The sequence below is a fragment of the Dermochelys coriacea genome, chromosome 1 (genome assembly GCF_009764565.3).
Source record: "Dermochelys coriacea isolate rDerCor1 chromosome 1, rDerCor1.pri.v4, whole genome shotgun sequence".
Lineage (NCBI taxonomy): Eukaryota > Metazoa > Chordata > Testudines > Dermochelyidae > Dermochelys > Dermochelys coriacea.
In genome coordinates, this window is record NC_050068.2 from 39156340 (window position 1) to 39181494 (window position 25155).

At 38.4% G+C, this 25155-nt stretch overlaps 1 protein-coding gene across 7 annotated transcripts in view; it reads right to left on the reverse strand.

Annotated features, from left to right (window-relative positions):
• PSPC1 (paraspeckle component 1) overlaps positions 1 to 24870 on the reverse strand; it is a 98673-nt gene extending 73803 nt beyond the window's left edge. For 5 of the 7 annotated variants that reach the window (XR_006277608.1, XR_006277607.1, XM_038386731.2 and 2 more), the window contains exons 1-6: positions 24324 to 24831; positions 22121 to 22422; positions 19654 to 19749; positions 18416 to 18612; positions 11222 to 11306; positions 9841 to 9949 (exon numbers count right to left, since the gene is read on the reverse strand). Coding sequence is in view for 5 of the 7 variants with exons in the window: in XM_038386731.2 (XP_038242659.1) it covers positions 9841 to 9949; positions 11222 to 11306; positions 18416 to 18612; positions 19654 to 19749; positions 22121 to 22422; positions 24324 to 24692 (1158 nt within the window). In the remaining 2 variants the exon portion in view is untranslated. Of the gene's footprint in view, positions 1 to 4293; positions 6278 to 9840; positions 9950 to 11221; positions 11307 to 18415; positions 18613 to 19653; positions 19750 to 22120; positions 22423 to 24323 lie in introns of those variants that run through there. The other 2 variants (XM_043504237.1, XM_038386728.2) reach the window with 2 other exon arrangements.
• Between the last annotated feature and the right edge of the window lie 285 nt (positions 24871 to 25155).

Sequence of the window (25155 nt, forward strand, 5' to 3'; positions counted from 1 at the left end):
TGGAACTAGGGGCTTTTGCCCTGCATTGGGGTGGTGGGACTAAGGTCTTCTGCCCTGCAGGTGGTGTTTAAGGGCTTTAGCCAAGCGGGGGGGCAATGGGGAAAAAGCTCTGCACCCTGGCAGGCACTGCCCAGTGGGACAGGCTGTGCACATCTTGCAGCTCTCCAACTTCTGAAGATTATTGTATGCGACTCAGAGGGTCAATAAGTTTGGCCACTCCTGCCAGAGAGGACGATTGTGGGGGCCTGAGATGAAGAGGACAAAGTGAGTCAATCCAAGGACCAATGGAGGTTCCGTGGAAAAGGTTGTAACCTAGATACTGGTAGGCTGTGGAAGCCTGCTTGAATCCTGGCATAATCCAGTGAAGATGGGCTATGGAATCCCTTAACCAAGAGGAAGGAATTGTGAGTCCAGGGACCAGGGCAAGAGGAAATCTGTGGGAAACTCTCTACAAAAGCCTAGGGCTGCAGTGGAATTGGCAGAAATCTATGGTTCAAAGAACTGGATGGGAACCAGGAACAAGGGTGATAGGAGCTGAAGCTGCCTGATTCCCAGGTAAAGCATTCCCCACTACCACCTCTGTGCTCCTCCCTTCTTAGCCCTCCTTGCACTCCCCACATACCCACCATCAGAGCCTTCCCTGCACACCAACCAAAATAACTACACTCAGTCTAACCTCAGACTTAAAAAAATTCTCCCATTAAGCATCAGGACAAAAATTAAAGCTTCTGAAGTTTTTCACAAAAACTAACTTCAGAAGAGAGACAAATCCCAAAATAGCCTGGCGTTAAAGGCACGCATCTAAACTAGGCAGAGCAGGGAACTGAACCAGTGTCTCCCACATCCCAGGAGAGTTTCCTGACCACCAAGCTATTCAGGGATAGGTGAGAGTCTTGTCTGCACCAGTACTTCCATCTTGAACCCGAGAAACCTTTTTCCAACAGAAAGTCAAAGCAAAGCAGGTGGGTGCCTGCAAAATTTCTATTTCACCCAACTGGCATTTCCCGACAAAAATGTTTTGTCAAATAATTCCTGACCAACTCTCCTCTAACTGTCCCACCCAAACTCTCCCCAGCTAATCCCCCTTCTCTTCTAATTCTTTCCCAGACAGATCTCCACCAGCCAAATTCAAAAATTTATTTGTGAATATTCAATTAAACCTATTAAGGCCAAAAATAAATGTGCACAAAAGGAATAAAATTGCATGTGGTACTTCAAATAACTTTAAAAAAAAAAATAAAAAGGGAAATATGAAAAAGGGAAATCGCCTTTTATGATGAGATTACTGGTTCTGTGGATGAAGGGAAAGCAGTGGATGTATTGTTTCTTGACTTTAGCAAAGCTTTTGACACGGTCTCCCACAGCATTCTTGTCAGCAAGTTAAGGAAGTATGGGCTGGATGAATGCACTATAAGGTGGGTAGAAAGCTGGCTAGATTGTCGGGCTCAACGGGTAGTGATCAATGGCTCCATGTCTAGTTGGCAGCCGGTGTCAAGTGGAGTGCCCCAGGGGTCGGTCCTGGGGCCCGTTTTGTTCAATATCTTCATAAATGATCTGGAGGATGGTGTGGATTGCACTCTCAGCAAATTTGCGGATGATACTAAACTGGGAGGAGTGGTAGATACGCTGGAGGGGAGGGATAGGATACAGAAGGACCTAGACAAATTGGAGGATTGGGCCAAAAGAAATCTAATGAGGTTCAATAAGGATAAATGCAGGGTCCTGCACTTAGGATGGAAGAATCCAATGCACCGCTACAGACTAGGGACCGAATGGCTCGGCAGCAGTTCTGCGGAAAAGGACCTAGGGGTGACAGTGGACGAGAAGCTGGATATGAGTCAGCAGTGTGCCCTTGTTGCCAAGAAGGCCAATGGCATTTTGGGTTGTATAAGTAGGGGCATAGCGAGCAGATCGAGGGACGTGATCGTTCCCCTCTATTCGACACTGGTGAGGCCTCATCTGGAGTACTGTGTCCAGTTTTGGGCCCCACACTACAGGAAGGATGTGGATAAATTGGAAAGAGTACAACGAAGGGCAACGAAAATGATTAGGGGTCTAGAGCACATGACTTATGAGGAGAGGCTGAGGGAGCTGGGATTGTTTAGTCTGCAGAAGAGAAGAATGAGGGGGGATTTGATAGCTGCTTTCAACTACCTGAAAGGGGGTTTCAAAGAGGATGGCTCTAGACTGTTCTCAATGGTAGCAGATGACAGAACGAGGAGTAATGGTCTCAAGTTGCAATGGGGGAGGTTTAGATTGGATATTAGGAAAAACTTTTTCACTAAGAGGGTGGTGAAACACTGGAATGCGTTACCTAGGGAGGTGGTAGAATCTCCTTCCTTAGAGGTTTTTAAGGTCAGGCTTGACAAAGCCCTAGCTGGGATGATTTAACTGGGACTTGGTCCTGCTTTGAGCAGGGGGTTGGACTAGATGACCTTCTGGGGTCCCTTCCAACCCTGATATTCTATGATTCTATGTCAACCAGTAAAGTTTTGGAACTACTGATCTTAGCAGATGTTGGAAACCAGTAAGGAATTTCAGGCTAATTATTGACTCCATCTTGAATATATGGAATGTGGGAATAAACCTTTGGCAGAGGGGACTAGAGTCTACAACAGACAGGTCCTGGTGGTAGGAACTTCAGGAGCACCCAGTTTTAAAGAGAAGGCTCAGACTGGAGTACATAATGTTATTTTGGAATTACATTTTTGTTAATAAAAACAGGCTCTCTCTATGAACATGCAGATTTCCCGTGTAGCTGGGTGGTGACTCTACCTGCTTTACACCCCTCCCACTACAGAAACGATGAGAAAAGGAGAGAAACAGGTTAAGAATTTTAGACAGTACCCTCCCATATTAATACTCAAAAAATGTTTATTTTCATTAATACAGCAGCTACCTGCAAAACTGGAAGACCACTTTCATGTAGCTTTGCTAAACAAAATATATATATGAAAATCACAAATAGACATTTTGCTGTAAAAAGTGGGATCTGCACTATGCATGCAGTGTTCTTCCCTACTGTAAGAAAATACGATAACTGCACCATTTATAGCCTTTTTAATTATTTTGTAATCTGAAAACGGATACATTTTGTTTCTGAAAATAAAACTGATGTATTCTTAATGTTTGTTTAATAGCTGTTGCAGAATTGTGTCCATTACCATCTACGGGCTGCAGTATATATTTCAGTGGGAGTTTTGTGCACAGAGGAAGTGTAAGGGCAAAAAAAAGTACCTGCTTTCCCTATAGCGTGCATCACCACCATCTTTTTGAAAGAAAACTTTTTAATGGTATTGCCAAATCAATTTAACACAGTTACAAAGAAATGCTGAAATATGCCACACATTTAAAAACATTTGCCCTACCCCAACCTACAGGACTTTATTCCGGGAAATAAACTTGATCCATCACTGAATAAAAAGCCAGAGCAGGGAAGTGTCTCAGTCATGACTTTTGTTCATTTAGTTTTGTCAGTTTCATTTAGTCAAATCTGTCTTTTCAGAACCCAGTTTTACATTAAAAAGACCTATAAAAGCTATTAAGGTGTCAAACAAACAACTTATTACATGCATCTGTATGTATACTGGATTACAATAAGGAGAACATTTCTAAGTGAAACACTTCAATAACATTTTTATAAAGCAGTTTGTTTAATTTACAGCAGTTTATGCTGAGGAATAGAGAGTACTATTCATGGACTACTTGGATGAGTCAGGGTCTGAAAAGGACACTAAGTTGACCCAATTATTATAGAAACTAATCGGCATTTATTGATAGTAGAAGGCTTGCTGTCACAGACTGGTTTGAACAGACATATTCAGTTGACCTTGTTTACTTAAAGTATTTATGTGGCACAAGAGACAATTTCTTCAAAGGGCAAAAAAGGGTTAAGAGAAGAAAAGAATATTAGTTTTACCACAAGTGCCCAACCCTGCATTCAAAATACTCAAAGTTAGCACGACCTTTAGATGTACAAGAAAATCAGAAAAAGAAAAGGAGTATTTGTGGCACCTTAGAGACTAACAAATTTATTTGAGCATAAGCTTTCGTGAGCTACAACTCACTTCATCGGATGCATTCGGTGGAAAACACAGTGTCCGATGAAGTGAGCTGCAGCTCACAAAAGCTTATGCTCAAATAAATGTCTCTAAGGTGCCACAAGTACTCCTTTTCTTTTTGCGAATACAGACTAACATCGCTGCTACTCTGAAAGAAAATCAGAATGACTCAAGTGCAGTTCTATTCACTAATGTCTTTTTTTTTTGTTTTTGTTTTTTGTTTTTTAAAAAAAAAACAAAGGCCAGGGTGTGTAATTGACCAATCCTGTTTTTCCTGTTTAGGGGCCCTCAGCTGACCCTCTCCTTTTCTATTTCATCACAAGTAGAACTCATGCTTATTACTGGTGTTTATTTGTACATCAGCATGAGACAAGGCCAGCCACAACAGCAGAACCTTCAAGAGAGAAAAGAAATGAGGAAACAAGTTTTTCCCCTACTCAGTTTTGGAATGGAATTGGAAGGAAAAAATCCTTAAAAAAAACCACTCACCACCATTTGTTTGTGGGGGAGGGGAAGAAGAGGAGAGGATGGCACTCTAAGTTCTTTTTCTCTGTTCTGCTCCCAGCTCTTTTAGGACTTCTGTGTTTTGAAGCTACTAGACACACTTCTATTCATGCAACCTCTACTGTGGCGGGTTCCTTACTCTGAAGCCTATGGAACATAAGTAGCAGCCCCACTGTTCAGATAAGAAAACAAATGTGAAGTCAACTAAACATCTACAACTAACAATTATTTAAAAGACCAAGGGGCAAAATTCTTAGAAGAGTAAGTGACTTAGGAGCCTAAATCCCATTGACTTTCTATGACATTCAGTTAAATGCCTGTGTCACTTTTGAAAACGGAACTTGGGGTAAAATTTTCAAAAACACTAAAGTCTATACCATGATTTCCTCTTTTAAAGATCAGTACATAGATCTTAAGTGTGATGGCACTGTTCAATCCTTGTAACTAGTGTTTTATCAGGTTACAATACTCCATTTGATCTTCTTATACATACTTTTTCTTACGTTGCTGCTGCAGAACCATCTCTCTAAGAACACAATTCCTGCATATTCTGCCTATTTTTGGTAGACCTGCCCAGAAAGCTCAATATTTTTGTTAGTACTGGTTCAGAATGATGATCTCCACGTCTGCCACCCAAAGAAGAAAGTGAATTAAAAGAACAGATTCTAAGCACTGAAATTAACATTTGGGGAAATGGTGTTGATACACATGCACACAACGTTCCCTTTAGCATCCAACTGAGAGGTTTTTAAACATTATGCAATTTGAATAGCTTTACTAAGCATTGTGCAGGAGGTCAGACTAGATGATCATAATGGTCCCTTCTGACCTTAATATCTATGAAAAAAGTATAACTTTTGAAGTTATTTGTGCTCAAGAGTAAGAAATATCACATTAAAAAGCAAATATTTATGTGGCTAATAAATAAAATGCTGCATTTGTTATCCACTGTAGACAAGTTCCCCTTCTAGCAAGGAACAGTATTTATACAAAGTGCCAGTTATCACAAGAGATTAAGTAGGAAAAAGGTAACAATTTCCAAACTAAATTAGAACAAAACTCAACGACTGAAAATTGTATAGAATATATATAGTGATCTTTGAGCTATAAAGGCAGACTTCTGTGAGCACCAAGCTTTAGACATTAAGAAACCAGAACCCTAAACAGTATAAAAAACGGGATTTAAGGGCAACTCTCGCTGCATTACAGGTAACACTAATTACTTAAGTAAATCCTTAGACAACCCTGGGAAAAGGTCATCCATTAAGCCAGAGAGCAAGCAGATTCCTAATTTTGTAAATTCAATATTACTTCTTTGAGGAAGCAGACCAAATCAACCATTCAAAGACTTAAAGCTTAAATTAGAAAACGTTGTTTGGCTTATATTTTTGTCAGTTAAAAAAAACTGAGAAACACTGACTAATAACTGAATCAAATGCAATTAGTAGAGTGTATTAAAAATAGCAATCAAACTCTTTTCAAACTAAGTGCTCTTTTCAAAATTGGTCAAACATATTGAAAATCAAAGTTTAAGAGTGAAAAAATAGTTAAAGATATGGAAAGTAACCTAATGAATGAAGATAGCCTGATACAAGATCCTTGCATGACGGGTTCCAATTCTGGTAATTATTACACTTACCATTTAGGTCCTTCTTTAAAACTGAACAGTGAAAAGGATAGGATATAAGTGAAGGAAGCTTATGTTTTCAAAGCTTTTAAGAAACAAAAACAAGTATTAGAAACAAATACTAATTTCTTTCCATATACAAAAATGATATTAGAGTGTATGATCTTCTAAGGATTAAAGAAACATGCCATAATTACAGTTTGCTGGCAAAGATTGGATACAGTGAAAACCATCCACGAATATATTCATATATTATAGAAATTACTGTTTCAGCCACGACAATCAAAATTTGAGGCTTCAAATACAGAAGTAAACATTCTCAATATTGATAAAATGGCAGTCTAATGCAAAGACAAATTAGCAGATCAAATCTGCTTACAATCAACAAGTCTGAGCTAGAAACTGATCACTTAAACGGAATATGATCATAGAAAAAAATCCTATTCATTAATCTGATGGCAGAAATTCATTAGTTTCACCACTTCACAATATCCTGATATTAGTTGTTCATCTTTCCGGTTTATTCCAAAACCAGATGTTTTTAATAAAGAAGCTCTTGTTCACACTTTAAAATTAATGTTACTTATAGTTATCTACAGATGTGCTGTAATGTACATATATGCAATCGGTTTCATCTGCTACATTCAAAAGTAAAAGTTGTGTAAGTATAATATGGATTCCTTCCATTAGAAACCACTGTTAGAGAAAAAGTTCCATAATCATGTAAATTACTGTATTTTAATTTTTGCACAGCTTTAAAAATGCTATTGGAATGAAAGCCAACTTATCACTACAATAGTAAAATCACTAAACGTGACCTGAAAACCATGAGATAGTTAAATAGTAGTATTTGGAATCTGCCATTTCAAGTTCACATGACATATCCCAATTTAAAATAAATTTATGTGCAACCATTTTTGTGTAACTCATACCAGTTGTAGTAGCTTCATACTGTACGACTATTACAAAATATACACACAATTTCCTGCAACAGCACTGTTTCAGGTGATCACAAATTACTCAGAGTGGCACTCAATGGAACCGTTACCCAAGTTTCTTCAACAAGAGTTTACAGTAAGTATACCATCGCTTTGCTCCCCCAAAAAGGCATCCTGACCACTTCAATGTGTGAAACAGCATAAAGTAAAATACTTTCCACTTAAGCCATCTCTTTCTCTTCTCATGCTACATTCTGGTATATGTTCAGGACATCAGCTTTAACAGAGGGTCAAATTTCAGTGAAATGACAGGATCTGACGTTCATATTCATACAGCCTTAAAGATAATGATAGGTAAAACACATGCTGTATGTAACAGATTATATGCTATGGGTCCGTTAGACACTAATGTGAACTAGAGAGTCAAATTTGGCATTTCAAGTACAGTCTCAAGATCAATTATAAAATATTTAATCCCTATATTTAAATATAAATTTTGTAAGTTTTATAATACATAAATCCTATATAACCCTACGTTAAAAACTACACATGAAGGGGCAATAGCAATATTTTAACCTTTCAGACTTCTGAAATCTCCTTTTCTTCTATCACTTCCCTCACCCAAAAGAAAAAACATGCACAGTGCATACACATTTTCTTTTTCACAATGCAAGCATGTATAGAAATGAAGGAAAAAATCAAATATTTTTTGCAACAAGCTTTTTAGAGAGGTGTAATCAAATACAGATCTGACCAAAACCTCTAATAGCACTTGGCAATGCCACACAGAAAACTATAACCCATGCCTTTTTTGCTCCATTCCTATTACCACCCCCTCAATAAATAAATAAATAAATAAATAAATAAATGGTGACAAAAGGGAGTTCTGCTTGGAATAGCAAATGTGGTTTTGTATAGTTTTGCTAAAGAACCTCCTGGGATGTCTCAGAACATGCATGTTGGGTTCTCTTCAAGCTTAATAGTTAGTGTGATGGTGCTGAATAATTAACAATGATATTCTTTCTCCAAAATGTGAAATCATTGAGGAACATGATAAAAACAACCCAAAAGCTAAGGCCTTGTCTATACATAAATTGTACTGCTTTAAATATATTGGATATTTAAAGTGGCACAAGTCCCATAATGTAGACGCAGATATATTGGCATAAAGATGGCTTATACATGCATACCTTATTCCCCTTCCCAAAGGGGATAGCTATAACTTAACATTACAACTGTGTCCACAAGAGGTGTTGTACTGATTTAAGTATTTCTGTAGAAAAGTCATCCCTCCCTCAACTGAAAGATCAGTACAATAATTGTCCACAGACCAGGCCTAAGAGTCTAAAATTCTCCCTCTCTCAAGATGTCTTCATTTCACTAGAGCTGCAGACATCAGTATCTTCCAAATGTGATGGAGTATAAAAACTCCATACTGGGCCAAAAGGGGTTAAAAGAGAGGATTGGGCCCAGGTTTCCACGCCCCTCCAGAGCATGCATTCTCCAACTAGAGAAAGGATTGAAAAGGGAACAGCCCAGCTCAGGAGGGAGGTAGACAGACCTACCCTAAAGGCTCCTGACAAGGGAGCTGGAGAAGACTCCCAGAGGAAACAAGACTGTGTGCAGAGCCCTGCTGAGGCCAATAGTTTGGTTGCCTTTTCTTTTTCTTTTCACTTTATATTAGACTTGGGGCAGGGGGGAAGGGGAGGAAAGAAAAGCAGACAGTAACTTGGAGGGCGCTTTTGTGGGTCACATGCTGTTGACCCTCCTAGGAACCCTAGGTTGGAGCCCGTTGGAGTGGGCAGGCCCAGGCCCCACACCACTGCCTCTACTACAGGAGAAACCCAAGCCATCTGCCCACCTCACTGCACCTCTAATTAAAAGAGGGCCTGAACTGTAAGACCAACCCACTGGGTGGTAACACTAGTGCTCTAACAACTAGGCCACCTGACCTTGTTCATAAAAAGAAATATGCGCCCATTTTTTCTTTGCAGGTTATCTTTAGGCTTAATTTTAAAAAGATTCTCCTTTCTTCACCCACAGTGATAGAATCAAGATGGGCTGTATCTTAGGATTTGTCTACAGACAAACTTGTACCAATTTAGTTAACTATGCAAGCTACTGTGTAAATACTCTTATTTCTGTTTAAAAGTGGCTTATTTTCCCTAATAGACTTAATCTAAACCAAAATAAACCATTCAAACTGAAATAAGTGTTCACACAGGGGTTTGCACCACGAACTTAAGTGATATAAAATTAATGCCTTTAATAAAACCAGTGCAACTCTCCACATAGACATGGCCTTAGCTATTATCTGCATTTCCATTCAGAAGGGAAACACTGTTGTCTGACCTTGGGGAAAAAAGTTGTAGTGTGTTTAGACTGCGGGATTATACAGGAGGTAATACTTCCTGAATGTACAAAATATATGAATTTCTAAAAACCTTCAGTTAGTTAAAATTTTGAGTAACTGACCTGGAGGAATACGAGCACTGTCAATACAAACCCTAGGCAAAATCATGGGGGATAAAATGAGACCATACTATTGATCACTGTGGTCTCTTTGCTACAGAAATAAGAGCATACACATGAAAGTAGTACAAGTAGCCAGGAGAGGAAATCATTTCAATATGATCATTCTTGAAAATACAGAAAAACCACCAAAGGTTCTTCTGCACTTCAGATTTTAATCAAATAGAATTCCACTTACATTGTCCAAGAAATTGGGTTTAAATCCTCCTTCCTGCTGACGTCTCAGTTCTTCCTGTTCTCTCTGGCGTAGCATCTCTTCTTCACGACGTCGATGTTCTTCTTCATGTCTAAAATTATTCATAAACTTGTGTAAATTATGTTCATGACCTCTTCATACACAAGTTTCAATAGACTTTCATGGCTAACGTGAATGAATTTCAAGTTAATTAAAAACACAACTTCTTATAGCTTAAATCATTATATAGCATCATAACATTTTACTACTAGTCCTCCACTCCACCTTTTGGGCTTTGACATTTCACTGAAGTATTTTGGCACACACCTGGTATATACCTAACAGCATTATAGGTGTGTTCTCTGTTTGCCATGGTTATGATAACTGGGTAACTGAAAACATGATGGTACTGTCAACAGTGAAAACAGAGAAAAATGGGTTTGGGGGGGAAGACGGGGAGCTCAGTTTTTACCAAGTTCAAATTTATAAATACAGAACAGTCTCTGCTGAAAGAATTTCAATTATTTCCAATAGTGATTTAGAATCCTAAAGGATTTTTTTTAACATTAAAAACTACAATTTATCAAGAACTCCTGCAATTTGTTTTTTGCATTCTGGTACATATTTCACTGCAGTAAATTACTTTGAAATGCAAAAATAAGCAATAGGAGCATCAGAAAACAGTTCTTCCAAAAGGCATTGGTAAACTCAATTCAAGTAAGTAGGCCCCTTCTCCAATTTTATTGAATCTTAGCACATTAATAAAATATCATCCACATTTGTAAAAATAGATCTTAAAAATAATGTTTATTTTAGTATTCAGAGACAGATGTCAGAGCACAGAGATGCATATGAGAAAGTTATAACTGGGTAATTATTGCAGAAAAATCTCTATCATAAATTAAAGACTGCATCATTTTGTATTATCATTTTAATCTAACTGAAGAACAAAATGCCTCAAAATGAGTCAAATTCAACTTCATATCTGACTACAAATGCACCTCCTACATAATCTTAAAAGAAATTGGCACAAGGAATGTAGAAAACAATATAATCCTACGCTATTTAGTCTGAGCGCAGCGCACCATAAGAAATAATAAAACCCACAGAATTATTAAAATACTACTTTCTAATTGGTGTAAGCCCTCTGTTTCATATTCTGTTTACTTTTAAGTACATCTGGATTGAAATGTCATTTATATTCTTCTACATCTGCAGAGAAGCATTATTCTAGCATTCTTTTTAAAAAACTGCTTGCACTAGATTTCATAATCAGTCCCTATAAACTAAAATACCTACCTTCATTCACTTAGACCTAAAATATCAGTTACATATTTAGAATGTCTAGCATATTACTGGATCAATACCAAATAAAACAAAATACCTCAATTGTATTTGCTTGCGTTTCTGTAACTCTTGATTTCTAAGTTCTTCCAAACGTCTCAGTTCTTCCTGGCGCCTCATGAGATCTGCAAAAAGTTAAATATTATACAAGGCCCTCAATTATTCTTTTGACTTCAGTGGTTGAAAGTGTTCCAGTGTCAGTAGTGGAATGCACATAGCAAAATGTTCACTACCCAGGGTGGATAAAAATCAATGATTTTAAAAAAGAATAAAAATCAGATTTTTTTTTAATTTAAATTGAATTTTTTGGATAGGTTTTTTTCCCCTCAAAAAACATTTTATCTAAAGATAGTTTTAATTAAGATAGATTATAGCTCAAAGATTTTCTCATCATGGAATAGGGATTATAAATTCTAATTCTATAGTATGAGACAATATATTCATGTAATGTTTAAGTAGTTTTGTAAATGAGTTCCAATAGTTCATGGATTAGGAACCCAATTTTATGGGGTTCCAAGGGCTTCTGTATAGATTAGTTAGGTTAATCTTTCTATCTACCCAACGGGACTCAGTGCTCAGTCTAGAAGATACCATCAGAGATGCTTAGTTCTACAGTTCTCAAACTGTGGATTTATATCTCCAAAGTTAACACGCTTGTTAAAAGCAAAAATGTTTGTTTGTTTATACATACATCTACACACAAACACACACACACACACACACACACACACAGGTGAGAAATAACAGACCTCAACCCTATTGTCCCTCTGCAAATTTGTGTACACAGAGTCAATCCCTCCCCTCTCTTTAAAAAAAAAAAAAAAAGAGTACTTGTGGTACCTTAGAGACTAACAAATTTATTTAAGCATAAGCGAACATACAGCGTAGCTCACGAAAGCTTATGCTCAAATAAATTTGTTAGTCTCTAAGGTGCCACAAGTACTCCTTTTCTTTTTTGTGAATACAGACTAACACGGCTGCTACTCTGTCCCCTCTCTCTAAAACTGCCAAGTCCAAAAAGTTCAATGAACAGAAAATTGTTGGGGGTGGAATAGATCTGGACAAGGAGAAGAAGGCTGAAGATAAATGTGAGAAGGGAGGGACAGGCAGTAGAAACGAAAGTGAAACTGTTTGAGCAGCAAATTTCAGAAGCCTTGAGGTCTTTCTGAGTGTATGTAGCCTTCATTGATTTGAGATCTACCATACCATTCTCTCACTAGAAGGGAAAACCTATAATGGCAACAGGCCATAAAAGAATAGGGGAATAAAAACCATTCTAGATATATATGTTTACTGATGATGTTTTAAAGGAAGTCACACCAGTGAACTGGTAGAAGTCACATAAGCACTTGATTCAGAGACTGTTGAAGTGATAATCTCACTTTTAACAGCAGTAGCTACTTCTGCCAGTATAGAAAGAATATTTTCTTCCTTTGGACTAATTCATTCCAAATTGAGAAATTGTTTGGGACCTGAAAAAGCAGGAAAGTTTGTTTTCCTTTTCCAGATTATGAACAAAAAGGAAAATGAAGGTGAAGACAACTGAGTTAGCTGCAGAAGCCAATATTTTAAGTTTCTCATGTTGACCCGGCTGATAGTTAAATGAAATATTTAAAAAAAAAAAAAAAAAAAAAAGATGGTTTTAGTTAAAACAATTTTAACAAAAACAAACCTGATTTTTAAAAACTTGAATACTTAACTAAATTCAAAAATTCATATGCTTGTTTTGATTAAATTGAGTCTTCCTGACTACTGATTTAAATCAATTTGACTTAAATAAAATCCACCGTCACCACCATTACAAAGTGATTTTATTTTTAAATTAGAAAATTACCATTCTATTACTTAGTCTGAATGTGATTAAGGAATGAGCTACTAGCTCATATCAAAATGGTCAATGCATTTAACTAATATAATTTACCTTTAGGGCCAAGAGCACATAGGATACTGGACTAAATGGACCATTTTTTAGAGTAGCAGCCGTGTTAGTCTGTATCCGTAAAAAGAAAAGGAGTACTAATGGCACCTTAGAGACTATTTATTATGCTCTAATAAATTTGTTAGTCTCTAAGGTGCCACAAGTATTCCTTTTCTTTTTAAATAGACCATGGGTCTTACTAATACAACAATTCCTGTCTCCAGCAGTAACCAGCATTAGGTGTTTCAAAGGAATGTACAAGAACCCCCAAAACAGGCAGATATAAAGTAATTGCCCCTCAATGAAGAGCTCATCTTAATCCCAAACAAACAGAGAATGATTTAAAACCTGGTTTTATCTCCCTTACAAGTACTCTTTTAGTTCATCATCATCATCATGTTCCCCATTAACTATAACAACTCTGGATTCTTGTTCATATAAATATCCAGACCTTACCTAATACAAAAAAGTTCTTGGATTCAACAACATCCTGTGGCAATGAGTTCCATGGTCTGATTACACACAGTGAGAAAAATCATTCCCTTTTATCAGTTTTGAATTTGCAACTTTCAGTTTCACTGAACGTCCCCTTGCCACCTTCTTGTGCTATGAGAGAATGTAAGCTCTCGATCTACCTTATCTACACCGTTCATTAATTTATATACTTTCAACATATTTCCTCTAAACAATCTGCCTTTTCAATCCCTCTTCATGTGAGTTTTTCCATGCCCCTAATCATTCTCAATTCACTTCTCAGAACTCATTTTAATTCTGCAACATTAATTTGAGATGAGGTGACCAGTACTTCATGCAATATTTCAGATGAGGCCTCACCATGAATTTAAATAATGAGCTATTTTTCTCATATTTCCTATTCCTTTTCTTATTATCTGTTTGCTTTTTGACTACAGCTGTACACTAAGCAGAGATCTTCATTGAGCTGCCAACATGATGCCCAGATCCCTTTCCCAAGTCAATACAGTTAAATTTAGGTTTCAGAGTAGCAGCCTTGTTAGTCTGTATTCGCAAAAAAGAAAAGGAATACTTGTGGCACCTTAGAGACTAACAAATTTATTTGAGCATAAGCTTTTGTGAGCTACAGCTCACTTCACTTCAAGTGAGCTGTAGCTCACGAAAGCTTACGCTCAAATAAATTTGTTAGTCTCGAAGGTGCCACAAGTACTCCTTTTCTTTTTTTACTTAAATTTAGAACACTGTAAAGTGTATGAGTAGTTAAAATTTTCCTTCCAACGTGCATTACTTTGCACTTACCAACTTTGAATTTCTTCTTGTTTCTTCATCTTGTTGCCTATTTACCTAACTTGGTTAAATCCCTATGATGTTCCTTGAAGTCTTCTCTGGACATGAATAACCTAAATAACTTGCAATCTGCACAATGTTACCGCACTGCTCACGCACTTCCCAGACTGTTAATATATTTAATATCAGACTTAACAAAGCTCCTTCAAACTCTTGGACGTTTACCATTTGAGAACTGTTGCCTAAGCATGGAAGGTGGAAGCTGAAACCACAACTCAGGTAGCTTATTAGAACTCTCAGATGTGCTTGATCAGTTTTTTAAAAAACATCCTCATCAAGCATATCAGCAATCCAAAATTGAGCAAGAACTTTTAAGACTGAGGTTCATGTTGATATTCTTACTCCAGTCTGAAAATGAAGGTCCAGTAAACGGGAAAGTGGTGCTCACATCAGACCTAGGACATTTGAAGACAAAGCTGCCAAAACCCATTTTGGGCTTGGCTCAGTCTCACCTGATCTTCCAAACCAGCAGAATCAGACAGAATGTGTAGAAGAATTCCCAATTCCAGTTCAAGAAAGAAGGACTCCACAAAAAAAACACTGGGGCTTGTTTAACCCAGAAGCAAAACGGGAGATAATGGATGTTAGCCTTAGTAGTAAAGTGTGACAATCAGGGTCCATCCACCCCACTGGAAGAACGGTGGATCTGAACCCCATAGAATAAGCAATCGAATTAAGAGCATCAAGTAAGGTCTTTTATGAAAGCTAGTGACATGCTGGTCATGAATAGTGTATAATTTATGTACAGGCGTTTGTACAACGAGTTATAGGTGTGTGTTAGGAACATATTTCCTAAGATATTTTATCTTAAGAAGACATCATACAAGAACTGGATGATATTGAAAACTGGAGTAACAGAAATGGGATGAAATTTAATCATGCAAGGTCATGCACTTAGAGACTAACAACAAGAATTTTTTTGCTATAAACTGGGAACGTATCAATTGGAAGCGACGAGGAGGAGAAAGACCTGAGTCTATTGGTTGATCACAGGATGACTATGAACCGCCAATGTGGCAATGAAAAAGAATAATGCAATCCTAGGATGCATTAGGTGGTATATTTCCAGTAGAGATAGGGAAGTGTTAGTATCATTATACAAGGCACTGGTGAAACCTCATCTGGAATACTGTGTGCAGTTCTGGTCTCCAGATGATGAATTCAAAATTGGAACAGGTACAGAAAAGGGCTACTAGGATCAGAGGAATGATTTTTCATCTCATAATGTAGGCTTTCCAAAGAGGTTGGCTTCTTTAACCTAACCAAATGAAGGCTATGGGAAATATGACTGCTCTCTATAAATACATCAAAAGTATAAATACCAGGGAGTGGGAGGAGTTATTTAAGTTAAGCACCAATGCTGACAAAAGAACAAATGGATATAAACTGGCCATCAACACATTCAGGCTTGAAATTAGATGAAGGTTTCTAACCATCAGAGTGAAGTTCTGAAACAGCCTTCCAAGACAAGCAGTGGGGGGGCAAAAAACCTAACTGGCTTCAAGACTGAGCTTTATAAGTTTATGGAGAGGATGGTATGACGAGACTGCCTACAACGATATATAGCCGATCTGCTACTTCTAGTAGCAAATATCCCTAATGACCAGTCATGGGACGCTAGATGGAGAGGGCTCCGAGTCATTACAGAATTCTTTCTGGGAGTCTGGCTGTTGGATCTTGCCAAAATGCTCAGGATCCAACTGACTTGCCATATTTGAAGTTGGGAAGGGATTTTCCCCCAGCTCAGACTGGCAGAGACCCCAGATTGCTTTTATTTTTTGCCCTACTCTGTGGCATGGGGCACGGGTCACTTGCAAGTTTAAACTAGTGCAAAGGGTGGATTCTCAGTAACATAAATCATGATTTGCAGACTTAAGTAACTTAGGCAGAGGTTATGAGTCTTATTACAGGAGTGGGTGGGAGAGGTTCTGTGGCCTGCAACGTACAGGAGATCAAACTAGATGATCATGGTGGTCCTTTCTGGCCTTAAAGTCAATGAGAAATGTTGTTGAGAGAGTTGATAAACCAGCCTGCCTTAGACAAAGGAATGTGGATAAGCAGAGCAAAAAAACACTTTAGTTATCCAGCAATTAGGGGACAAAGGGGACAGCACCCTTTGAAACTGCAAATGCTGGATCCTCTTGCCTGAAAGGCAGAAGATGCTGGTAACCTGATGTGAGAAATCTGCTTAGGTAAAGATTATAACTTGGTAATATTAAGTTTTAGTCACAAGACATTGCATTCTGTTTTGTTAGTAACTATACCCGTCTCTTTTATTCTTTATAAATCTCTGTTAATAAACTTTTTCGTACTTTTATTACAAACTATCTCAGTGCTGTTATATTGAAGTAAGTGTGAGTCTTCAGAAAACCTAACAGGCTGATGTGTACACTGTCTCTTTGGAGGCAGTGAACTTAATTTATGTGAGTGTGCAGTTAGTGGGATTGGTCACTGCAAAGAGACTTCTCTGGGGTTCACTGATTATGTTCAAGGAAAAGTTTAGACTAGGAGAGCCTTATGGAGTTTGCTGGCACTAGCACTGACTGCCTTGTGTCAGAGAGCTGACACAACTTAGCAGGAGCAAAGTTCTCACTTACTGAGGCAGTGGTGTAACAGTGGCTTACACTTCTCGGTGTCCTAAGCAAAACATCAGATAAGGAGACCTAGAGGGGACTTCTTCCCCTTGCGTAACATATAACACCAGATTAAGGCCTAAGTGAGACATTTGCCATTGTATCAACTCTTACTAATAACAGCAGATTAAAAAATTAAACAAAAAATGTGATTTTTAAGCTGCTGTGTCTCAAAGCATTTGTCGGTAAAGCCACTTAGGAAACATCTTTAGTCTACCCCAGTCATGAAAGTCTTAGATGTGAAAAAACATGGAATAATCAAATCTATAGAAAAAAAAATCACATGAAACAAGAAAATCTTGTTCTTTGAAGAGAAGGGAAATTATACAGTCATCGAATGATTATTTGTTAAAACTAAACATGAAGAAAAGACACACAATTGTGACAGAGGGGACGTATTAGTTGCCTATGCTTAAGGTTTGAAACACCTACATGCTTTGAAACCTTGGAGGTTCAAATCCCTTAAGTGTTGACACAGACTTTCAGCCTATCCAGGTAAACAGAATAAAACAGCATGATGCTCAGTGTAGTGGTCTTTTGGATAAGAACTTGAAAATCCAGCTATTATCTCCCCAATGTGGATCAGAAGATCCCACAACACTTTTTGTAGGGCTTACCCAGATGCACTTGGCCAGTTTCCCCTACTTCCACTGTTGTGCATTGTGCTGATGGTCTGCCACTATCCAACAGGTTTCAGTGCTGTACGTGTCTGGTTTGTTAAAAGCTTTTGGATCCTTTGTAATGAAACACACTATTGTGTTATTTACTCAGAAGTCTGACAGTCCTTCCAACTGTGCAGAAAAAAATAAACTAAAAATCAAGAAGGTGAGGATGGAATACTCCTTGAATCATACATGCACCAGGTTCCTAAGTTGGGCATCAAAGCAAAAGGTTTTCAGCTATTAAAACTATAAAATTATCTCCCTCATCACTCATATGTATAAGAAATAGAAAATAAAAGAGCAGCACCAGTCACACAATTTCTCTATACACAGTGTGCAAAATCTAACTTATTTGAGCCCAGGATCACAATCAACATTAAACTAAAATACCCTTCCTAATGAATTTGTGAAGCTACCCAGCCCCTCCACACACAGTATTTAGATGTAAGTGGAGTTAGTTTTACATCTGATTATATTGAACTCTGAAAATAAAAGATGAATAGACATGATTTTGGTTCAAATGAAAAACTATTTCCCACCTCTAAGTATTTTCTTAAAAAGCCAATAAATATTTAGTCTAACAAAATCTCCAACATTTACATGTGTCACACACAACTGAGATTCATCACTCAGTATGTTATGCAAAGGAATCTTTTTTGAGAAATAGTTTTTTTACAGTAGGCGGAGTATCTGATTTTTACCTTGCCTCATCAGCATTAACTGATGTTCGTGTCTAGCTGCTTCCATTTCCGCTTCTAGTTTCTCTTTGGCTTCTCTAATGTTCCTGTCAACCTGTTCTCGCTGCTGCTTCTCCATCTCATCAAGAGCCTTCCATCTGGAAGCATACTCGAATTCAAATGTTCCAGGTTGAGCAAAACGTGGAGGCTGCTCTCTTTCCCTAATAAAAATGTACACAATTAAAATGTACAGAAATTTATTTACAAGTAGCTGCAGTACAAAATATATTCCTAATCAAACATTCTGGTTTAATTTCTAACTTTAAATCAAGTTGCCAATTTCTGTAATTATAAATTAGCAGCTCATTTTCAGAACTCAGTCCCAAAACTTTATGGTAGGACTCTGCAGTAAGATTATTCTGCATGTTCAGAGAAATAGTCCAAATCAAACCCAATGTAAATTTATTCATTTTTAAGGAAGACTTGTTTTGCATTATATTGAAAATTTATGATGCTTTAGCAGAAGGCTATGTAACTAAACTAATAATTATCAGGCTGCTAAGAAAGTGGCTTATAAACATGATTTTTTTTTTTTTAACACCAATGTTTGAAAAAGTGTCATGGCTTGCTATATTAACATATTACTCAAAGCCTTCAAAAACTAAAGTCCATCAAAATTTTAGTTCACGATATCCTTTTCAAATGCTTGTTCTATTGTAATAGTTCATTAAAGAGCAATAAACCAAAATATTTATCTCATACATTATTTTAAAAATAAATAATTTGCTTGTCATCTGAGTAAGCATTTTGGCTCCAGCAATCAGGATTTCTTGGGGACAGTCTCAAATTTCAACACTGAAATTAAAAGAACTTTGGTTTCTCCTGACACTCAAGAGTTACACAGTTTACTTTATTGCACCCATCACTGCGGTATCTGAAGCCCTGATCCTGCAGGAACACTTATGTACAGAGTCAATGGGACTGCTCAGAGTAAAAATAAACATGTGCACAAATCTTTTCAGGATCAGGGACTGAGTGCCTATTATCTGAGCCTGCACTTCATAATCAGGAAAGCCTAACGTCTAATCTCAGAAAGTTTAACAACTGTATATCTATTTAAAAACAAAAAAAATCTGCGTATTAGACAAACAGCACTCTCTTTCCCATCCTCACTCCACACATCAAGGTAAAATTTAATAAACTTTTGTTCACCAAGCTAACCTAATAATGTTTAATGAAATCTGAATCTAAATCCAACTTACTTATGATACTGTTGTGTTTTTTGCATTAATTTCTCTGGTAGCCCATCTTCATCATCAAATTGTTCCATAGGTTCTACAACAACAGGTCGAGGTGTTCTGAAAGAAATATTAAAGGTTTTCTGTGTTACTATTTTAATTCATTAATTAAACCAAGGAAATCTACATTGAAACAAGTTACATTTTGTAATATTTTTGGGAACATTCTAAAAGATGACTTCTAAGAGTCTGTTAGCTACAACTCCTTCACATTTAATGAAATTTTAAAAAAGCACTGTCTTAGTGAATACAATAAATTTGTCTTACACATAAGCCAACTACCTGATCTAGAAAACACTACTGCCCTTCTGATGGAAAAATACACTGAGCAATTTAAAGACTAAATAAAAACTAAAAATAACTGTTTACAGGCAACTAAACTCTTTACTACAGGAATCATGTTTTTATTATGCATTTGTACAAATGTAGAAAAATGGGTCTGGGTCCATGAGAGGGGCTCCTAGAAGCTATCACAATACAAATAAACAGCAGCTTTGTTCAGATTTACAAGAAATACAGAGATGCTTTAGAAAGTTATCTGCACAATTAAAAATAGAATTGATAAGTAGATATCAGAGTTCCCATTACAATTAAAAAATAATTTCAGCATAACTGACTTTTTAAACGTCCTGTTCTGTAAAGTGCCATATTCTTAGAAATCAACATCATCCCTTCATGAGCTATACACACCAGAGTATCAAACACAAACAAGCGACAAATTATAGAGATTTGCTTTTGTGGGAAAGCCAATTCCATTACTTTCCCAACATCGTCAGTTCTACACTTTTAATATTGTTATTATACGTAGAGGGGCTTCAAATAATGAAAACCTTACAGGACTGCACAATACTATTCAAAGTAATAGAATGGCATAGCCATTACAACATAGGGCATGCTCATGTTCAACTTATGCAGAGAATCAAATGCTAATGGAAGAAAGAACTCCTTTCATGAAAAAAGAATAAATTAAACCATGAGTACCTGATTCTGCCACCCTTACTCAAATTGAGTAACCCTGCTACAAGAGCGGGCCTATTGATTTCAATGGAATAGTTGCAGAGCAAGATAGCAACACAAGGGTGGCAAAATATGGCCCTCAATGGTCTGAAAAGCCCCCTCGATCCCTGATTATTAAGGGCATTCAACATATAATAGAAAAGTTTTTCAATACAATTGCATAAATTAATCTGGGTGGGTAAAAAAATGTGAAAAATTTCATCCCATTATATAGATCTTCACAAAGAACCCAAAAAGCTAAAATTGTTTCATTGTATGATAGTTTTCTGGAATACTAAAACTTGTAACGTAAAGTTCTGGTGGCCACACTGTTCTTTCCATGGCTCTTCTTTCCCTATCCTACATCTTCGTAGCACAGCAGTTTGCACAAAAGTATATTTACAAAACAGTTGCATAACGATTCCATTATCAGTTACATCTTGTAATGAGTGCCATATGTAATGTGCCTGCAACACAATGTAGCAGCCACAATGGGGACCTACCAAATATGCCTGTAATTTAGTCCATTAGGGAATATTTCGCATTTTTAATTCAGGCCATAATCATGTGTTTTAACTCACTCAAACATTATGTCACTCACCCAAATGAGAAAAGTTATAGATAACTGCACAATACATTTTTTCCTAAGCAGTTGCAATTTCAACCATACTCAGCAAAGCAGCATAAAACTGCTGCTAGCAAATGCATGTAGGCAAGCAGTCACAACAACACTGATAATCCTCTGCCATTATGGCAAAGTGTGGACAGGCAGAATTACAAAAGTATGAAGGAAGAGATAAAAAAAGGTGATGAGGTGCTATCAATAATAGCAAGACCTGAAAAATTTACCTGCCCAGTTAACAGGAAACCATACAGTTGCTAACATAACCTTCAAAATATAAACAGATGCAGGGTCATGTTCCTCCTAAGTCTGCAAATAGAAAACTTCAATGCTTCTTCTTATGGTTTTGCCAAGATACCGCAAAATAAACACCAACTAGAGTCTTGTCAGTTTTCATTACTGTTATTGGAAACTTCATGGTCAGGAATGAAAACAAAAAGAATCTAATTACCTTTGGAGAATTCTGAATAGGAACGGAGAAAGTAAAAGTTACTGGAAAATAATTAAAGAATCTACAAACAAAATAACACCTACCCATGAAAATACTGTATTTACATATAATCAAATAAATCTTATGGCTGTAGATATAGTTCATAACTAGCTGGTTTTCAGAGAAAAATTCTTGAGCAAAGTAAGATGCTTGGTGTGAATACTCAAAACAACCTTCCAGCTGACATCTATTTCACAGTAAATCTGGTGTCCAAGTTCTGAGAACACAATAAAAGGTATTGCCATGCTTGTGGCTGCCGTTTTCTATACATTATAAAACACTCACCCACAAATCTGACCAGAAAAAAAAAAAAACTAACTTACGTTGTTAGTAAGAATGCCCCATCACTGCATCTCTCTAGAGCCTTCCTTGCCGGAGGTTTTGCTGCAAACTCTACAAAACCTTTTCCTGTAGCTCTGCCACGGTCATCTACTACAACAACAGCCCTCTCCACTGGACCAAATTGAGAAAAAGCTTGTTCCAGAAGCTCATTGGAAACCACAGGTGAAAGATTCTTGACTGTTAAGGCAGCTCCATGTGTAGCAAATCGAATTCGAAGTGGTCTACTCTTCAAAATAGTACCATCAAGTTCTGTCTTTGCTATTTCAGCCAGTGTTCTAGATTCCTTTCCAAGAGGGGAAAAAAAAACATTTTATATGAATCCATTCCATACTTGCCTCAAGGATACTGAGTCAATTTATTAGTTTTCAGCTATTTTACAATTACTTAAAACATCTTTTTAAAGTTATAAGCATATTAGGGGTGGATTGGCCAACATTCAAAGCATCCTCTTCCCAAAGCAAGAGTTTTTCAGATTCTATTTGTTCAATGATTTCAGCAATCTGCATTTGTTTTTCCATACAATTTGTTCTAATATGTCGTATTTTAAATCCATTAGTTTTGCTTGCATGTGCTATAGGATGATTCTCCAAACACATTCCTACAGCAGAAAAGTACACAACTCTTTATATGGACAGTCAAATTAAGTTCAGAACTTTCACACAACTTTTTTTCATAGGGATATATATATTATTTTCAGTTGGCCAAAAAGACCGCAAAAGAGTGACGCAAGATGCTCCATTCCTTAATTCTCTCAGCTACTAGCAAAGGGACAGTATTCTATCCCAGTTATATATTCAAGAAAAAAAGCCTCTGTATAGCAACATTTAAAAAAAATACAAGTATTTACACATTAGAAAAAACAATGTCAAAGTTACAATTAAAAAAATTCTAAAATATTGGAAACTGATAATTTAAGAACCCCAAAAAATCTTAGCTCTGCTTTTCTATGCCCACCACCCTGTGCATTCTCTATTGACAGCAGCTTTGGCTATGAAAAGCATCCCAGCATAGCAGACAGACTGATCAGCATAGCAGACAGATTGATATGTTAAAACCTGTGGCAATAAGCTAGCTTTAACTGCCTCAATTTTTTCATGATACACCAGAAACCAAATTTTCAAAAATGATGAGAACATATCATCCAAAAACCAGGCAGGCCCCTTTAAGGTTTCTTAAAGTGGAGACCATTAAGTGGGGCTTGCAAAAACACTGGTACTAGTCTAGTAACTTTTGAAAATGTAGGCCCTTCTTTTCAAAAGGATCTCAAGGAAACAGTAAGTGTATCTCACAATATATTTCACTAAAATGCAAATGGTATAACTGAACCTCTAAAATTGATGCTCATTCTTTCATGAATGGAAGCCTACAGCAAATAATGCTACCAGGCTCAGATTGCACATATTTGGCTTTCAAAAAAATAAAGAACACAGGGAGTGGGAGAAGTATCCAGAGTCTTCTCCTTAAAGTATAATAAAACTTAATTCATGCTACATCATAAACAGGAAAAATCCAATTAATCACACAAAGAAACTTCTGGAAATAATGCAGTATGAGGGTGGACCAACCATCTCAACCCTACTAAACATGCTTTCTTATTCAAAAAAGCATTTTCTATTTTCTACTACTGAAAATTAAAAGGCAGTAAGAGTATCAGGTTATCTGTGTAAAACAAGTGGGCCGGTGGGTGGGACGTGAAGGCAACTGGACATGCAGGCGGACAGGTGCACTACTTGGGGACAGAAATGGAGACGGTGAGGCAGGTGGCAGTCACCGTATGGAAGAATAACCATGGCAAGGCATGAAAGAAAGAACTGTATCAGGCGGAGGACAAAAGAAGGGAAGCAATAAGGCTGGTGGCAGTGAAACTAGCACTGATTGTACTGACAAGGGAAAGGAGACGAGGCTGCAGGGAAACATCTGTCCCACTCCGCCCCCAACACGCACACAGAGACCGTGGGGGGGAGGGGAACACAAGCACTGTCCCCCCCCACACACACACACACAGTATCAGGGAAATGTGGGTTAGGCGACTTTAGGGGCGAGGTCCGTCCCAATCCCCCGCACACACAATGCCTGTACGGCATGCAAACACCACACGGGGTCAGCTCCGGAGAGGGGCAGGCGCCCGGAGGGGCGAGGCCTGTCCCACTCCCTCGCAGACACGTACGGGGGAGAGGTCCTTACCAGGCGGATGAAGCCGAAGCCGCGGTCGCGGTTGATAAAGACCTCGCTGGGCTCCCCGTAGCGCTCGAAGAGGCGCTTGAAGTCCTCCTCGGTGATGTCGGTGGGCAGGTTCCCCACGAAGAGGCGGCAGCGCTGCGTGTAGCTCTTTTCGCCGGGCTTGAGGAAGCTCTTGATGTCGATGGTGAACCCGACCTCCTGCTCCTCGTCGCCAGCCTCTTTGCCCTGCGCCAGCGCCATGGCCCCTACCTCGCTGTCCGCCTCCAGGCCCCGCATCCCCTTCAGGCCGCCGCCCCCCACCATGCCGAGCGGGGCCGCCGGGGAGCTGTTTTCGATCCGCACTTGTTTCAAATTCCGGCTGTTCGCTGCCATGTTTCGGTCTCTCTCGCGCTCTGAGGGGGGTCACGGAGCCGCCGCGGCCACTGAGCAAGACCACCAGCGAGCGAATTCAAAATGGCGGCGGCGCCAACCCCAACGAGTTAACGTCTCTGAGGAAAGCCCCTCCCACCAACGGCTCAGCCGTTGCGCCTGCGCAGTGACTCCCCCTGGCGGGAGAAAGGGGGCGGGGAGACCGTACGAGGCGAGCACGTGGAAGCCGGGAGCAGGCTGGGCCTGTGCGGGCTGGGGCGCGCGCGCCATGGAGTACTCTAAAGGGGTGGGGCAGCGTTGCTTGTGCCGCGGGATGCCCCGCTCGCTGCGCTGGGACAGTCGGCCCGTGGCGCTTTTCTGAAGAGCGGGAAGTTGCCTGCCGCACCCTCCTTGGCAGCCACCCTCTATCGAAGCGGCTGTGCTTTAGTGGCTGTCTCCTCTGTTTTTTCCACCAAATGCATCCGAT